General features: G+C 42.6%; 1 protein-coding gene across 21 annotated transcripts in view; it reads left to right on the top strand.

The window, feature by feature from the left end:
* The window catches only part of nrxn2b (neurexin 2b), a 618578-nt gene that overhangs the window by 286298 nt on the left and 317732 nt on the right, over window positions 1–14548 (top strand). For all 21 annotated transcript variants that reach the window (XM_036547806.1, XM_036547808.1, XM_036547817.1 and 18 more), the window contains one exon: window positions 13057–13218. In XM_036547806.1, the coding sequence (XP_036403699.1) occupies window positions 13057–13218 (162 nt within the window). The remainder of the gene's footprint in view (window positions 1–13056; window positions 13219–14548) is intronic.

Consider the following 14548-nt stretch of genomic DNA (forward strand, 5'->3'; position numbering starts at 1 on the left):
TATTGTTCAAGGTAGCATTTATCCAGTAGGTCTGAACACATTTTATTTTTATTTTACTTTTATTTAACCTTAATTTCACCAGGTTTGTCCCATTGAGATTAAAATCTCTTTTACAAGAGAGACCTGGCCAAGAAAAGCAGCACACCAAGTTTCAGACAAAACAAAAATTACATAAGCATTAAAAATACACAAAAAGACAGAAGGACAAGTAGAAAGTGCAAAGTGCTACAAGTGCAAAAGCAATCAATTTTCAGCTAAAAACATTTGCAATTCCCAATAGACTCTGTTTCCCAACTCTTAACAACAGCTTTAAATTCACTGAGCGTGACCAAGTCCTGAAGTTTTAACTCTTTTTGCAGGCTATTCCAGGCAGAGGGTGCAGAATACATGAAATCCTTCTTGCCAAACTCAGTAGTAACTTTAGGAACAGCCAGAGGCAAAGAAGCTTGAGACCTTAACCTATAAGTGCCTTTACATTTTTGTGACATATAATTACTTAAATAAGAAGGAAGTTTTCCTAAAATGGCCTTATAGATAAAAACATGCCAGTGACTAAGTCTTCGCATAGACAGAGCAGGCCAATTGACTTTGGAATATAATGTACAATGATGAGTGAGGACCCTACAATTAGTAATGAACCTCAAGGCCCCATGATAAACTGTATCCATACATATGAAGACATTGACCTGAAGCATTCATATATAACAAATCACCATAATCAAGAACAGGCATAAAAGTTGCAGCAACCAATCTCTGCCTGGCAACAAAAGAAAAACAAGATTTGTTCCTAAAATAAAACCCAGGTTTTAACTTAAGTTGCCTACTAATTCTTAAATAACTACAGTGTAATTGTGAAAGTTCTGTCATTGTGAAAGTGTCCGGTGTAGTTCAATTGCAGCGAGATTTTGGGCACAGATTTGTTTGTACTTGATCAAAGGTTAAATGTATAAACTGGCCCAGGAAGACTTTAGCTACACCATTGATCATGCTGTGTTTCTCTCTGAGGTTCAGTTCAGCCAGACCCGCCAGGTTTTGTGTGCTTCATAACATGGTCATTCCTGGTTAGAACAAGACAGGAGCAGATATAGTGAAAGGGGTAGAATTATATATCTCACAGCCATGCCACGCTCAGAATTCAGAACAAAATAATTGATGGGATTCCATAAGCCTTGTATACCACTTCATTTTTTCTCATGCAGAAAATGTTGAAAGTGCATACGTCTGATATCACAACCATGCGTACAGATTGTTGCACAAATTTTGGCGATATTCTTGAAAAAATACTTCTAATGATCTCAAACATGCGCAAGTGTTTTATTTTGCCTGACAATGCCCCCCACCCCCAACTTCACCATACACGGTGTATCACTAAGCCATATGACCGTATCACTAAGCATTTAAGGTGCAGCACATAATTCAATAGCTGCACAGTGATGTGTGAAAGAAACAAGAAAAAACCTTCTTAGAGTAAGAGAGAGAATTTAATATTGGAGGTTGAGTAAAAAACAAGTTGGACTGCTTGGCGATATGTCAAACCGTAGTTGAAATGCTGGAACAAATTCAGCAAAGCCTTGAGGGCAGCATCTATATGTGACATGACAGCCAGGCTCGGAGGGACACACACAAACGCAATGGAAAGAAACACCGCTATGTAGGCCCGTGCAAATGGTTTAAAGCGCCTCAGTGATTTATAAGGCACCGATCTGGCATCCGCATCATGTTTCATCTCCTTAAGGAGTTAAATGGGGAACTCTATACGCGTGATTAGTACTGTGCGTTTTATTTTAAATAGAATAATGTTACAATTCAATATTATTTAGTAAAGTGAAATCGCACCTGTAATAATTTGCAGGTGTCTGACAGGTGCCAGACCATTTTTGATGGCATGCTCATTTGGAGGCCAAGCAAATGGCTCCTCTGGCGTTGGCTCTGCGGAGGGATAGCGTGATCTTGGGGAGGTGGTCTTGTCAGGGGGAAGCTAAGGCACTGATTTAAGAGAATTTCTCACTGCTGGTCAGTAATAACTGACGATCAGTAATGCTCCTGGCATATAAATCGCCATGATCTTTGAAGTCTCTCTCCCCCTGAATTTTGCATTAGCTCAGTGTACCAAAAATGCAAGATCAGCCATCTTCCTATCACAGATTACAGTCCATTGCTCCAAGCATCATGCCACACACACTTGCCCTGTGGAGGAATAGAACTGACTTGTCACACCCACTCTTTAACACATTACCAAACCATTAAAAGGACTATTAAATGCATCTGCCTTCTGCACTTCTGTTGTCTCTTTATGGATTTTATAATGTGAGAGGAAGATCGTTTTCCCTCACTTTAAACACTTGAGAATAATGAGCCTGCCAGAGCAATTTCTGCTGTGCTGTTACTGTACGTTTATAACATACGTTTATACAGCTTTTAAAAATGCCCTCAACTGATGAAACTGAATTATTGCTAGACCGTCACACATAAACATAAAACTTTTATGAAGTTGCACTCCTCACACTAGTAATTGAATCCTTCGTATTCATTATTTTGACAGTTTTTTATGTGGAAAAAAAAAATATAGTACTTTGTTCATGGGCACACATCAAGTATCTTTGAAACAAGAGACTTTTCCATTTTACGTGAGCTTCCATGTTTCTGAACCTCTACCTCTAAGTGCAGAACTTGGGGTTCTTCTGCTGCTTGGTTGGTGACACAGTGCAGAGGCCCGGACAGCGCTTGGATGGGAGACCCCCCCCATCAGTGCCACATTGCTGTGAGATGTGGTATGGGTGATCACTGCAGTGATGGGGACGCTGTTCTGTAGGAGGTGTTGTCTTCTGGATGAAGTGTTAAAACAAGCTCCTGACTCACTGCGGTTGTTAAAGATCCCATGGTTGTTATCGTGACGAGAAGGAGTATTAATCCCAGGGTCTTGGTCAGACTGTCAAACTGGTTCTGTTCTTCCAGCATCCCCCTACTGTCTACTGGTTCCATAATGCCTTGCAGTCTCCATACACCTTGTTGTCAGTTGCCTGTGTAAATGAGAAATGTGCTGTCAGGTGACTTAACATGTGAAATAACAGTGAAATAAATAAGTTAGAACTCAACACCCCCCCCCCCCCACCCCAATCAATGACGCATGTTAGCCAAATCACCATCTTTTCCTGTGCTCTTTCCGCAAATAGTTGTCTCATCACTCAAAAAATCCAGGCAGAAAAACATCTGGTGGGTGTATCAGCGCATTCTTTGATTTGTGAATGGCGGCAATTTCATTGTTTAGAAAAACAAGGTCTGCTCTTTCCACAAGACATCTTTCACTGAAAGGAGTTATGTGGGTCTGGTAAAATAGTATTTTTTTTTTTGTCTGGCTTTTCAAAAAATGAGATCATCACTTTGCAAGAATCCCACTTTTGGCCTTGCATAATGAGTTTTTCTTTGTGACTCATTGACACAGTTCTGTGTTTCTGCATTTACTCAAGAATAAAAGCTCTGGCTGGCTACAAGTAGCGCGTGCATCATTGAACGGAGGAGGAAGGTCGGATCTGAGGCTTGCAGAGGCAAGTTGGCAGTGCACGATCGTGCATGAGAGCACTCGGTGCATATCATAAAACACCAAGTTTTAATCAGAGTTGTCCTGTGGGTGCACTGCTGTTTGAAGACCTTGTTCTTTAAATCACTCCTCAAGGGAGCGATCAGTCCTGAGTTTTGAGCAGCATTCTGCCATTGGAGAGTGAGTGGTGTGAATGCACCTCACTGCTGAATTTATGTCTGGCCAAGATCCTAACGTCCAAAAACTCATGCCACCAAAAACTATAACTGTACATAAGCCAAAAAATTGCAAGTTTGTCAGTGTGGGGTTTTGGAAGAATGAGTGCTTTTTTGTTTTGATTCCCGCCCCCCACACATGATCAGTTGCATGGAACCTTCTAAAAATGTCTACAGTATCCCAACTTTCAAGGGGTCTATCTAATCAGGACATTGTAAACCATTCTTAGTTCATCATATTCACAGTGTAGTGACGTTTCATTAGATATTGCCACATGATTACACTTAAAAATACAAAATATGCTCCAAAACAATTTGCTTTAACAGTGTCGCTTTAGTAATTACCCAGTTTACTGTACACACAAAATGCAAGTGTGTAATTTAAGCATATGTATATGTTTTTTTCTTGTAGCACTATCTTTTACGTTGTATTTGTAGCACTTTTTTGCCTCGGTAGTATAGCAGCTCTTTATTGTCCTGACTGTATTTGCACCAGTGACTGTATTTGATACATGTAACCTTAGATCAGATTAGTTCTGTCTCGCTACACTGACCTTGTGCTCAGTTTCAGCACTGTCTGCATTGTATGACCTGTACACATCTTGCCCGTGTGCCTGTTGTTTGCCCAATATATGCTCTTTTGTATATCGCTTTGGATAAAAGCAGCTGCTAAATGAATAAATGTAAATGTAAATGTTCTAAGAATATGGATCTGTAAGACAGTAGATTAAATATACATTAGACTCTCACTAAGCATGCAGGTGAACAATTTTAGTGAGGCCCTAATGTTTTTATAAGTGCTCTGAGCACATGCTAATAGTTTTATTATTTCGCACAAATGTTTCTGCCAACACACCCCCATTGCCATCTGTCAGTGCTGTGATTACAAACATGTATTATACATCGAGGCTGATGGGAAATATGTTAGGTCATCGTAATTTAACCCTTAAACCTGATGGGAAATAGGTTTTATCATCGTAAAATGATCCACCGTAGGCCCAAAGTATGACCGCATCTCCGTTCTGGAATGACGATGCCAGTAGTGGGTAAAGTGAGTTGTTTTAGACAGAGGGGAAATCAATCAATGAATTTTTCACTCAACAAAGGAACTGTTACAGAGCACTTCACAGAGGGCACTGGGGAAAAGTGATTGACATTATAACTGATAAAACAATGAAAGTGGAGTGAGCAAAGAGTAGCGATGATGCAAAAACGTGGAGCGAATCAATAGCGTCTCATTCTGTTAAAAACGATGAGAGATGTAAGGAGAAGATATGAAACAAGACATAACCCCCCCCCCCCCCCCTCCCCAATGAAACTGCATAAATGACCTAATTAAGAGACAAAAAAAGGGTGAAAAATTACTTCCTGGTTCTTTAACGGCAGTAAGAGGTAAACATTTTAAGAGCAGTTTTTGGTGTCATTTAATTTTCTCCGGTGCCGTTACTGAGAAAACAAGATTACATCATAGCTCTTCTGATAGATGGATAATGGCAGCCATTAGCTTCTTTTATTGCCTCTGCAGTCGTTTCCCCCCCAGTGATGTTATCTGGAAGACCTGTCACTTTTTCTTCTCGCGAGTGTGAGGACACACACAAACACACACACCTGGGGTACCTGTGGAACTGACATACCCAGAGTGTGAGAACCAAAGTAGAGGCTCAGGAGGTTGCCTGCCGCTGGGGAGGAGGGAGGGAGGCAGGCGTGGATTTGATGAGCGCTCTGATTGGACAGTTGACAGCCCACATTTGGCGATCTGTATTGGCAGGCTGTGAGGTCTCTGGATGGTGTGATTTTTACACAGGCACAAGCAACTGAACACTACCTGTTAGTTGCATTTCTTTATGTTGGATAGTTGGGGTTCCACTTCCTCACTGCACAATGCAATGCAGTAATGGAGGAGGAGCTTCACTGGGTTGGGGTTAGGGTTAGGGTCAGGGCACTGGGTCAGGGTTAGGGCAACACTGGACCATCATACTGTAAGATTCTGTCACGTAACCCAGGCCATTCAGGTAATCCAGGGATCCAGGGGAAGTGTGAGAGGTATCTATGGCAGCAGCTTGTAGGGACGGTCTGTTCAAAAATGAAACCCAGAGGAAGGGTTTGTTTCGATATACAAAACATTTATGAACAACAATGCTAAGGGCTATTTACTCACCATGCGTTTGGTATGTCTGGCTTATCTCTTTCCCCAAGGTGTAGTTAAGGTATCATGGGCTTTTTTTCGACAGGACTAAAAAGTCCAAATTGAAATGCATCTTAAGTAAAGAAATAAGCAAGTAAACATGAAGATCTTTCTTAGAACTTCCACTCTTGCCCTTTCATTCGAAAATATAGCTGACATTCGTAGGTGTGAATTGCAAGCTGTACAAGTCACCTTGGAAACTATTTTCCAAGCAGAGGAAAAGAGAAACTCAAGAAAACCAGCAGCAGACAAGCAGACACGCAGAAGGTCTCTCAGGTGTAGCACGCGTTGGGAAGAGTTTGTTCTTCCTGTAATGAACTTGCCAGTGCCTCTGAGTCTCCAATGAAGGATGGAGACCAAAGTAACCGATGAAGAAACATGACACAGAGAAATAACTAAGCAGCCAGTCATGCTGTTGTTTGAAGCGTGATTGTCCCTGTGTTATCTCATCTCATCATTTTTGCTGTGATCGTATTTTGTTTATTATTGCCGTTTGTCATCTTTATATTTGCACCGTTGCACCATTTGTCTTAATCTGAAATGTTCTGTATGATGTGGAGTTGCTTTTTCATCATTCTATCATTTTACCCTAAATTACATTTCATTTATGGGTTTTATCATCCTGTTTCCTTTCATTTTTTTACCGGTTGTACATGTTTTTCCCTATTGTCTGTTATGTTGATGTTTGTGATTAATGTGGTGTTTATATATTTATAGTGTGGGTATTAGTAGATCCTCTTTTGTCTGTGCTATCCTTTTGTGTCCTACTTTGCCCTCCACTGCAACGCTCTTGCTAAGGAGAGCATGACACGAGATGTGGGGTCGGCATGGCGATTATATGTGGTGCATGCAGTCATACCAGCCAGAGACCATATGCCAGAGAAAAGCCAGAGCTTTGCTTCTGTTAGGCCCCGAAGGAAGCCAAGGGGAAAACCAAAACCAGCACAATCAAAGGAAATAGCAGCCACTCAACACAAGCGGATTGGCACAGTCTGTCAGCCCTGGCTCTGTGAGCCCAGGAAAGGTGGCGGTAAGGTGAGTGGTCTCGAGAGGTGATGAGCTTGCCAAGGTTTTCCCCTTCTGTACATCACCGCGGAGAGGGCCAGCTGGGAGGGTAAACGTGTACTTGTTTCCGGTGTTTTCCACTCCTTTGGCCCTCTTATCCAGCCTCCCCTGATGATGCAGTGCTAAGCGGCCGTGCTGATTGGTCGCAGAGGTGTGCTCAAGGACCGGCTGCTGTTACATTACGTTACATTATTGTCACTGAGACGCTATTATCCAGAGCCATGTACATAGCTCACAGTTTTTTTTTTTCAGGTTATCCATTAATACAGCTGGATATTTACTGAAGCAAATATGGATTATGTACGTTGCCTAAGCGTACAGGAGCAGCACCCCAGTGGAATCAAACCAGCAACCTTTTGGTTATGAGCCCTGCTTCTTACCACTAAGCTACACTGTCTGGGGTCCTGCTGCATGCTCCTAGCTGGCCATAAGGTGATTAATAATAGAACTGGAGATAAGTGATGAAAACACACTAGATGAATACAGCACATATTTGATTGAATATTATAGACAGGGATTCCTGCACAGTAGTTCACACCTCAGCTGAATTTAACAGTACAGTGATTATGGAGTGCAAAAGGGAATAAAGGAGTTAATTTTTCCCCAATAAATTAGTCATGCAATAGATTAGTACTGATGAATGTGGCCATCATATGAATGGTGCATCTGTGGTCCATTCAGTGGCAGGAGGGTTTGCTTGGTCTCAGCCCTTCAGCTGATTTTGTATGTTCAGTACACGTTCACTGACTCTCAGAGATGTGATGTTAGTATTACCGGGCAAAAAAGACTCTCCCTGAAGAAGGAAAAACACATTGGTGTGTTTAAGCAACATTTTTCTCACTTCCATCACACCTCAAGTGGTAGCTGAAAATTTTATGACCAGACTATTGATTTTTTTTTTCTTTTTTGGTGCAGCTTGGAGGACTGTCTGTGACCAATGTAGAGCATAGTATATTACACTTCATTCAGTTTTTTGGCTTGTGGGAAGAGGGCAGGCTCAACACTGAGAGCAAGGCCCTCAGAGTTCTGTTGTGTGAATGGATTTTATATAGTATCACCGTACCAGGCATTTGTTCTTCACTTGGTCTGTAGGAAAAACTTCCCCCTACTGCCAATTCGGCACCACTTTTAGCAGCAAATACACAATACTTTCCACATATATATCCCCTTCAAGAACTTACAAAGCCCTGTCTCACCTAGCTTTATTAATTTAGGGTTCATTTACGAATTACACTGGATGGCATTTCAGCTAATGAAGTCGCTACAGCCTAATGCTAAGCTCTACAAAGTAATTTCATTGCTGTCTGCGCTCTGACTGCAGTTTTTCCCCTATGTATATTACATAGTTCTACTGTTTTTCCAACCATGAACAAATTGCTACATATGTAGTTGCATTGCTATATTTGAACTCTGATGATGAATTATGAATTGCATGCAGTAGTACTGTATGCAAACACATTGTAGAGACACAGGTGTCGGGACCACCGGTATAAACCGATGGATCCGCCATGTTTGAGAGGGTTTGTTCTGTGCTTCCTCTCTCCATTTTCATATTTCCTCACTCCTCACTGACATTCCGACGACCATGATTTTATAACTTTGGATATATGTGCGTAATATTTTGATATCTTTGATATTCTGTTACGTGTTTATTCCTAGTAGTAACAGTATACTAAGAAATATTTTGTTCAGCCATACAGAACACATTGCAAATATTTTTACAATACATTAATGCAAAGCACAAATGCATTGCAATATACTGAAACGGCAATAATTTACATGTTTTCAGTATATTGGTTGATCTAAAAATTACAATCTATGAAATGCATATATATATATATATATATATATATATATATATATATATATATATATATATAGATATAGGCAAAACGGGTTCAGAACTGTCGCCAAGCTCCCATTGATCTTCTAACAAGGGGCATATGTGCCAAGCAGGAGTGATTCTAAAAAGGAACACCCCCAGGTGTAGTGTGAGAAGGAGGGAGTGATTTTGACAGCATTACCCAAAGTCACCAGGAAATGACTCCATGCAGACAGATGTCCTTGGGGGGTAGGTCTGAGTACTGCTTTGTTTTTCTACCCATTTTCAACATTCCTGGGTGACAAATGCCTAAAAGGCGTGTTGGTTCCCACACATAAATGGCAATGGACTCTATAAATGTCTCTGAATTCGCTAACAATGTTGCTAATTTGGAAATGGTGCGTTTTGATTCTTCTCGGGCTTGTGAGTAATTGTGTGTGGGGGGACGGAGTCGGGGGGGGCACTGAGAGAACAGGTTGTACAACAGGTGGCGTTTCCAGATTGCGGCAGAGCGGAGCAGCGCAAATTTGATCGATGCCCGGCTCTGATGAGAGACCGCGGCGCAACATGTGGGAAGAAGGGGAACGGGCGATCAGAGCAGAGAGCCTTTGTGTGATGTGTGATTAATTTTAGCCGTGGGGAGACAATGCGACAGCGGGAAAAGTGAGTCAGAGGCTTCAGCGCGCTCTTCCCTCAGTCAGCACCGTCCCTCCCGGGCACCTGTCCCCCCCCCCGCACCCCCACCCCCCAACCCTGCCCCCCCGAAATGCATTTCATGACGCAAGGCAATTGATTTTTTTTATTCCATCTAGCATGTTAATGACTTTGGAAATTATTTTGTGTTGAATTTGAGTGTTATACAGTACCAGTCAAAAGCTGGACACACCTGCTTGTAGAAGGGTTTTTCTTTATTTTTACTATTTTCCACATTTTAGAATAATAGTAAAGACATCAGAACTATTAAATAACACAAATGGAATTATTCAGTGACCCAAAAAGTGTTAAACAAATCAACACTGTCTTATATTTTAGATTCTTCAAAGTCGTCAAAAATATTTTTTCATTTTTGCCATTATATTAATCAGGTGTGTCCAAACTTTTGACTGGAATTGTATGTTTCTGTTGTACATTCGGAGTCTGTGAGTGCTCAAAAAAGTCTTTCCTCTCAAAATTGTAATGCATGTCAATGTTCCTCTGTGCTGAAACCTCTCGGCTTTCGTCCTGAAGAGCCACAGAGCATGCAGGATCTGTCCAGCCCTGGTCTACGTCATTGCACCTGACGTTGTCTGGGTCAATCCTAATCAGGGTTCCTACCCAGTTCTGGGAGTGTATGCACTTTAAAGTTATGGATAGCACTCTGCATGTGCACAACGATGCCAGGGTTGGGGGCAAGTATCTATGGTGAGTCGATGGAAATCTGTTTGGGAGAAGATGGTGAGTTCTCTTAAGATTGCTCCACTTCCATTGAATCAGTGAGTCTCTCTGATGTTGGATGTGGAGTGAATGCTCTCCCACCGCCTCAGAGAGCCAAGGGACGGAATTCCGGCACAGGAGCAAGGAACAGCCAAAAACAGCTCTAAACCTCGCAGTATGTCCATCGTCCGGAATCCTCGCAGGTGGCTGGCAGCTGGCGGTAGTTCTATCTATTGATGATGAATTAATTATTCTGTTAATTAACTACAGGACCCACTGCCAGGGTAGTCTCTGGCAGCTCACGGAACATGAGCATGGTAAATGGATGGGGCTAATTACCACTTTGTTATCAATTCGCTAACACTCTCCACCGCCATCACCCCTCCTCCAAGAAAAGACATCTTCAGCGGCACAGGGACCTGATGATCCCCACCAGCGCCTATCAGCAAAAAGCGGATTGTTTTTCCACAGGGGTGTGAGGACTCCATCAAAACCAGTCCTGCCCATACAGGGTCAACTTGCCCCTCCTCAATCCCCACCTGCCCAGAGTGCAAACCAGTCCATCCACTGAACTCTTCAAACGTCCACCCCCCCAAGCCAGCCAATGAGGACGCTCCTCTCTCTCTCCAGCCCCCCCAGACCTGGTTAAACCACATCCCGTACAAAATGGTACCACCCACACACTGTCCCCAAAACAGCGACAGCAGACATAAAAATGCGTTGCCCTATTCTTAGGGAAGTACGGAAAATGAATCGAAAGAACTGAAAACGAAACGCTCAGCCGGGGATTGTCCTCTAGAGTGCAGTTGACCGGGTTCTTTCCACACGCTCCCTTGAGAAGTCCTTGGGTTTAGCAAAGTTGTTTTAAAGCGCACTGGCACATCCAATTTGAACAAATATAATTTTCATTCTACTCACCTTTTTCAATATGGTCTGCTACCATGTTTGCCATTAGGCCAAACGGCATTAAGCAGCTCAGCGAGGAATTTTTCATTAATCTGTCAAAGGTGAAATGCATGAAGGGAGATATATAACGTATATTTTTTTTTACTTTACTGTTTGTAAAGAAATGTAATGTGTAGTTGAAATCAATATTAACAACTGCTATGGGGATGACCGTTTGACGAATAAGAAATAGTCTGGGCCAAAACATCACAAATTCAACTCTTTCTTAGAAGTCAAGCATTGCTGGAGATAACTGTTTACTTCACTCTAAGCAGGTAATGGTCTCACTGGTATTAGAACACCAAATTGTGTAAAGTAAAAAAAAAAAAAAAAAAGTTTGTGATTCAATGAAGGAATGACATTTGTGAACCCTGCATACAGATGAAAAAGAGTATTGTAGCAAATTTAATCATCCTCCTCCTCTCCGTAAGCATATTTAGTTTGTGTGTTCGAGTTTTTTCTGGCTCCACAGTCGTCTTCGTCTTATTAAACACTGGAGAGCTTTTTTCATTGCTCCAGTCGGCTCTGTAAGCACAACTGAAGCAGAGAATGCTGTCTGACTGTAAATCCAATTCACGTCAGTACACCTGGCCAGAGCCTGCAGCCTTTCTGTGCAGCTGGTGTCAAATGCACCAGCGATGTCACTTAATTATGAAGAAAAAAAAAAGACTGTTAATATAACCTTGTGAGCAATTACACACAGTCGAGGTCAATCCCCCCCCCCCCAAAATTAGATTCCCCCTTAGATATTCGAGTTATACACATTGAGAGATATTCATTTTTCCACCCTGTGATGCATTCAATATTCTGTCGCCTGCCACACTTCCATTTTTCGACTGTTTGCAGCTCAGCTACTTTTCACTTGAACATTTAAAGCGCTAAAATACTTCTTTTATCTTAGTTCTGGTGTGCGGCATCAATGAATTCTTTAATGTCACTTAAATAAATCAGCTCAGAGCAGGCTGGAGCGGTTTAATGTACCCGGAATTAATGTGCTTTTCATTATACCTGACGATTATGCAAAACTGACAGCTCTCTCTCGGTGCGTTCAGATGCTTCTTAAAGCACAATAGATGGATTCTTTGAAAATAATAAAGAAATCTGTGTAACTCCCTTTTTAAGCCCTGCTTTTGATTCCGCTCCTCCATTACGGCTCTGTTAGTGATCAAAGACCTTTCACAAGAGGAGAACTTTGCAGAAAGGAAGGAACTTTGTTAACTTCAATGTTAAAAAGAGGCTGCTCTCCCCATGCATCTTTATTGAAATGAAGCCAGGCAGATGAGGTATAGGCTATCTAATCCAACACGGAAGACAGTTCATACGGCCCTTTGCCATTTAGCGACATGATATTTTAATGCAGCTAAATAGACTGGTACAGAGACGTATGTTGTATGTTGTTTCAGATACACATGAGCTACTACATATGTATACCTTATCGAGTATCTTATGATTTTGAAAGTTATAAAAAAGAAAATCTGGTGGCTGGACCCAGCAACTGCACTCAAGAGTGACCTCCCCGGTGAGTCGTGGTGGAGCAGGAACATTTGGAACAACACCTGGTAGGGCAAAACCGCGCCTGCCTCCATCCCACAGTTAATCCAGCCTCTTCCTCTTCTTCTTCCTCTTCTACCCTTCGTCCTCTCTCTCTCTCTCTCTCCCTCTCTCCCTCCCTCTTTCTCTCTTTCTCCCTCTCTCTCTGTCTCTCTCTCTCTCTCTCCTTCTCTCTCTCTCCCTCTCTCTCTTTCTCCCTCTCTCTCCCTCTGTCTCTCTCTTTCTCCCTCTCCCTCTCCCTCTCCCTCCCTCTCTCTCTCTCTCTCTCTCTCTCTCTGTCTGTCTCTGTTGCTGTCTCTTTGTCGCGCTCGGGCCGACCCAGGTCACCATCTCTGTGGACGGGATCCTCACCACCACTGGCTACACCCAGGAGGACTACACCATGCTGGGCTCCGACGACTTCTTCTACATCGGGGGGAGCCCCAACACGGCTGACCTGCCCGGGTCACCCGTCAGCAACAACTTCATGGGCTGCCTGAAAGATGTGAGTTGTTGCTTGTCTTCTTACCACTGTTTCAGTACACCACAGGAGCCCACTGCTGAACTGTTAGCGCCATTGTTAGTGTTAAAGTCCGCCTGCCTGAAACTGCTCAGCTGTGCATAGTTTACTCTTGATAACTGCTGAGGACTCTTGTGATGGTTGTGCAATTAACAGAAGTATGCAAATAACCATTTCAAATAAAGTGGGTGGGATAAAAAAAAGTATATTCAGTGCAATAAAATGGATTGCGAATATGTCCACTATCCAGCTTCAGTGAGTTGTCGGTGTGCCCCTCTACAATGTGACTATGTCAGTGGTTAGTCCTTACCCCTGAAGTTTTTGGGTTTGATCACCACTGCGTCATACCAGACACTTTAAGGATGCTATACATCACCTCTACATTGCATGATAATCAGCATTAAAAGACACAGTGTCCTCTCCAGGATGAGTACTTTTATATCTGTCATATTAGTCGATTTATTAGTCTTTAACTTTCTAATAGTTGTTACTTGCAAGGCTGTGTTGCAATGCTGATTTTGGCTAAAGCAGAAAAAAGACATCCATCAAATCAAATGCAGCACAAGGTGCAAGCACAAGCATTACATACCATCAACTAAAGACATGGCAGCCCAGACAGCATGCTGAAAGTGTGCATTTTAATTTGTCATACCTGTGGCACTGAAGAGTTCAAATAGGCCACCTCACACCTCTAACTTCAGCTGACGCTGTCGTGCTCCACGGGTGATTTTCGTGACCTTTGGGTGTCATTAGTGAGTGAGAGTCGGGTGTTCAGACAGTTTGCATAGTGAGACTGAGCAGTATTTACGGCAGGGGAACAGCGCCACCACTTGGAAATGCATATGAGCGAGGCAGGTGACCAGGCCAGGGCAGAGGGTTGGTGGAGAGAGAACTGGTCAAAATTCAGTTACCCCAATCTGCACTTTGGCTTTGAGGAGACCTGTGCTTGAAGTGGGATTATTGGAGGGCTCGGGGTGGGGTGGAGCATGCATTATATTACGTCATATTATTGACATTTAGCCGACACTCTTATCCAGAGCGACTTACCTAGGTTCAGGTTTTTTTTTTTTTTTTTGGTACAATGTTATCCATTTATACAGCTGGATATTTACTGAGGCAATTCTGGGTTAAGTACCTTGCCCTAGGGTACAGCAGCAGTGCCCCAGCAGGGAATCGAACCGGCCATCTTTCAGTTACAAGTCCTGCTCCTAACCACTGCTACTACCCCACTAGGAGTTCTGTACTTACCCTCCATGCATTCAGTCCTGCCCTTCACATGTAACTGCTGTTGACCCCTCCCTGGTGCAACATTCCC

The sequence above is a fragment of the Megalops cyprinoides genome, chromosome 16, assembly GCF_013368585.1.
Source record: "Megalops cyprinoides isolate fMegCyp1 chromosome 16, fMegCyp1.pri, whole genome shotgun sequence".
Classification (NCBI taxonomy): domain Eukaryota; kingdom Metazoa; phylum Chordata; class Actinopteri; order Elopiformes; family Megalopidae; genus Megalops; species Megalops cyprinoides.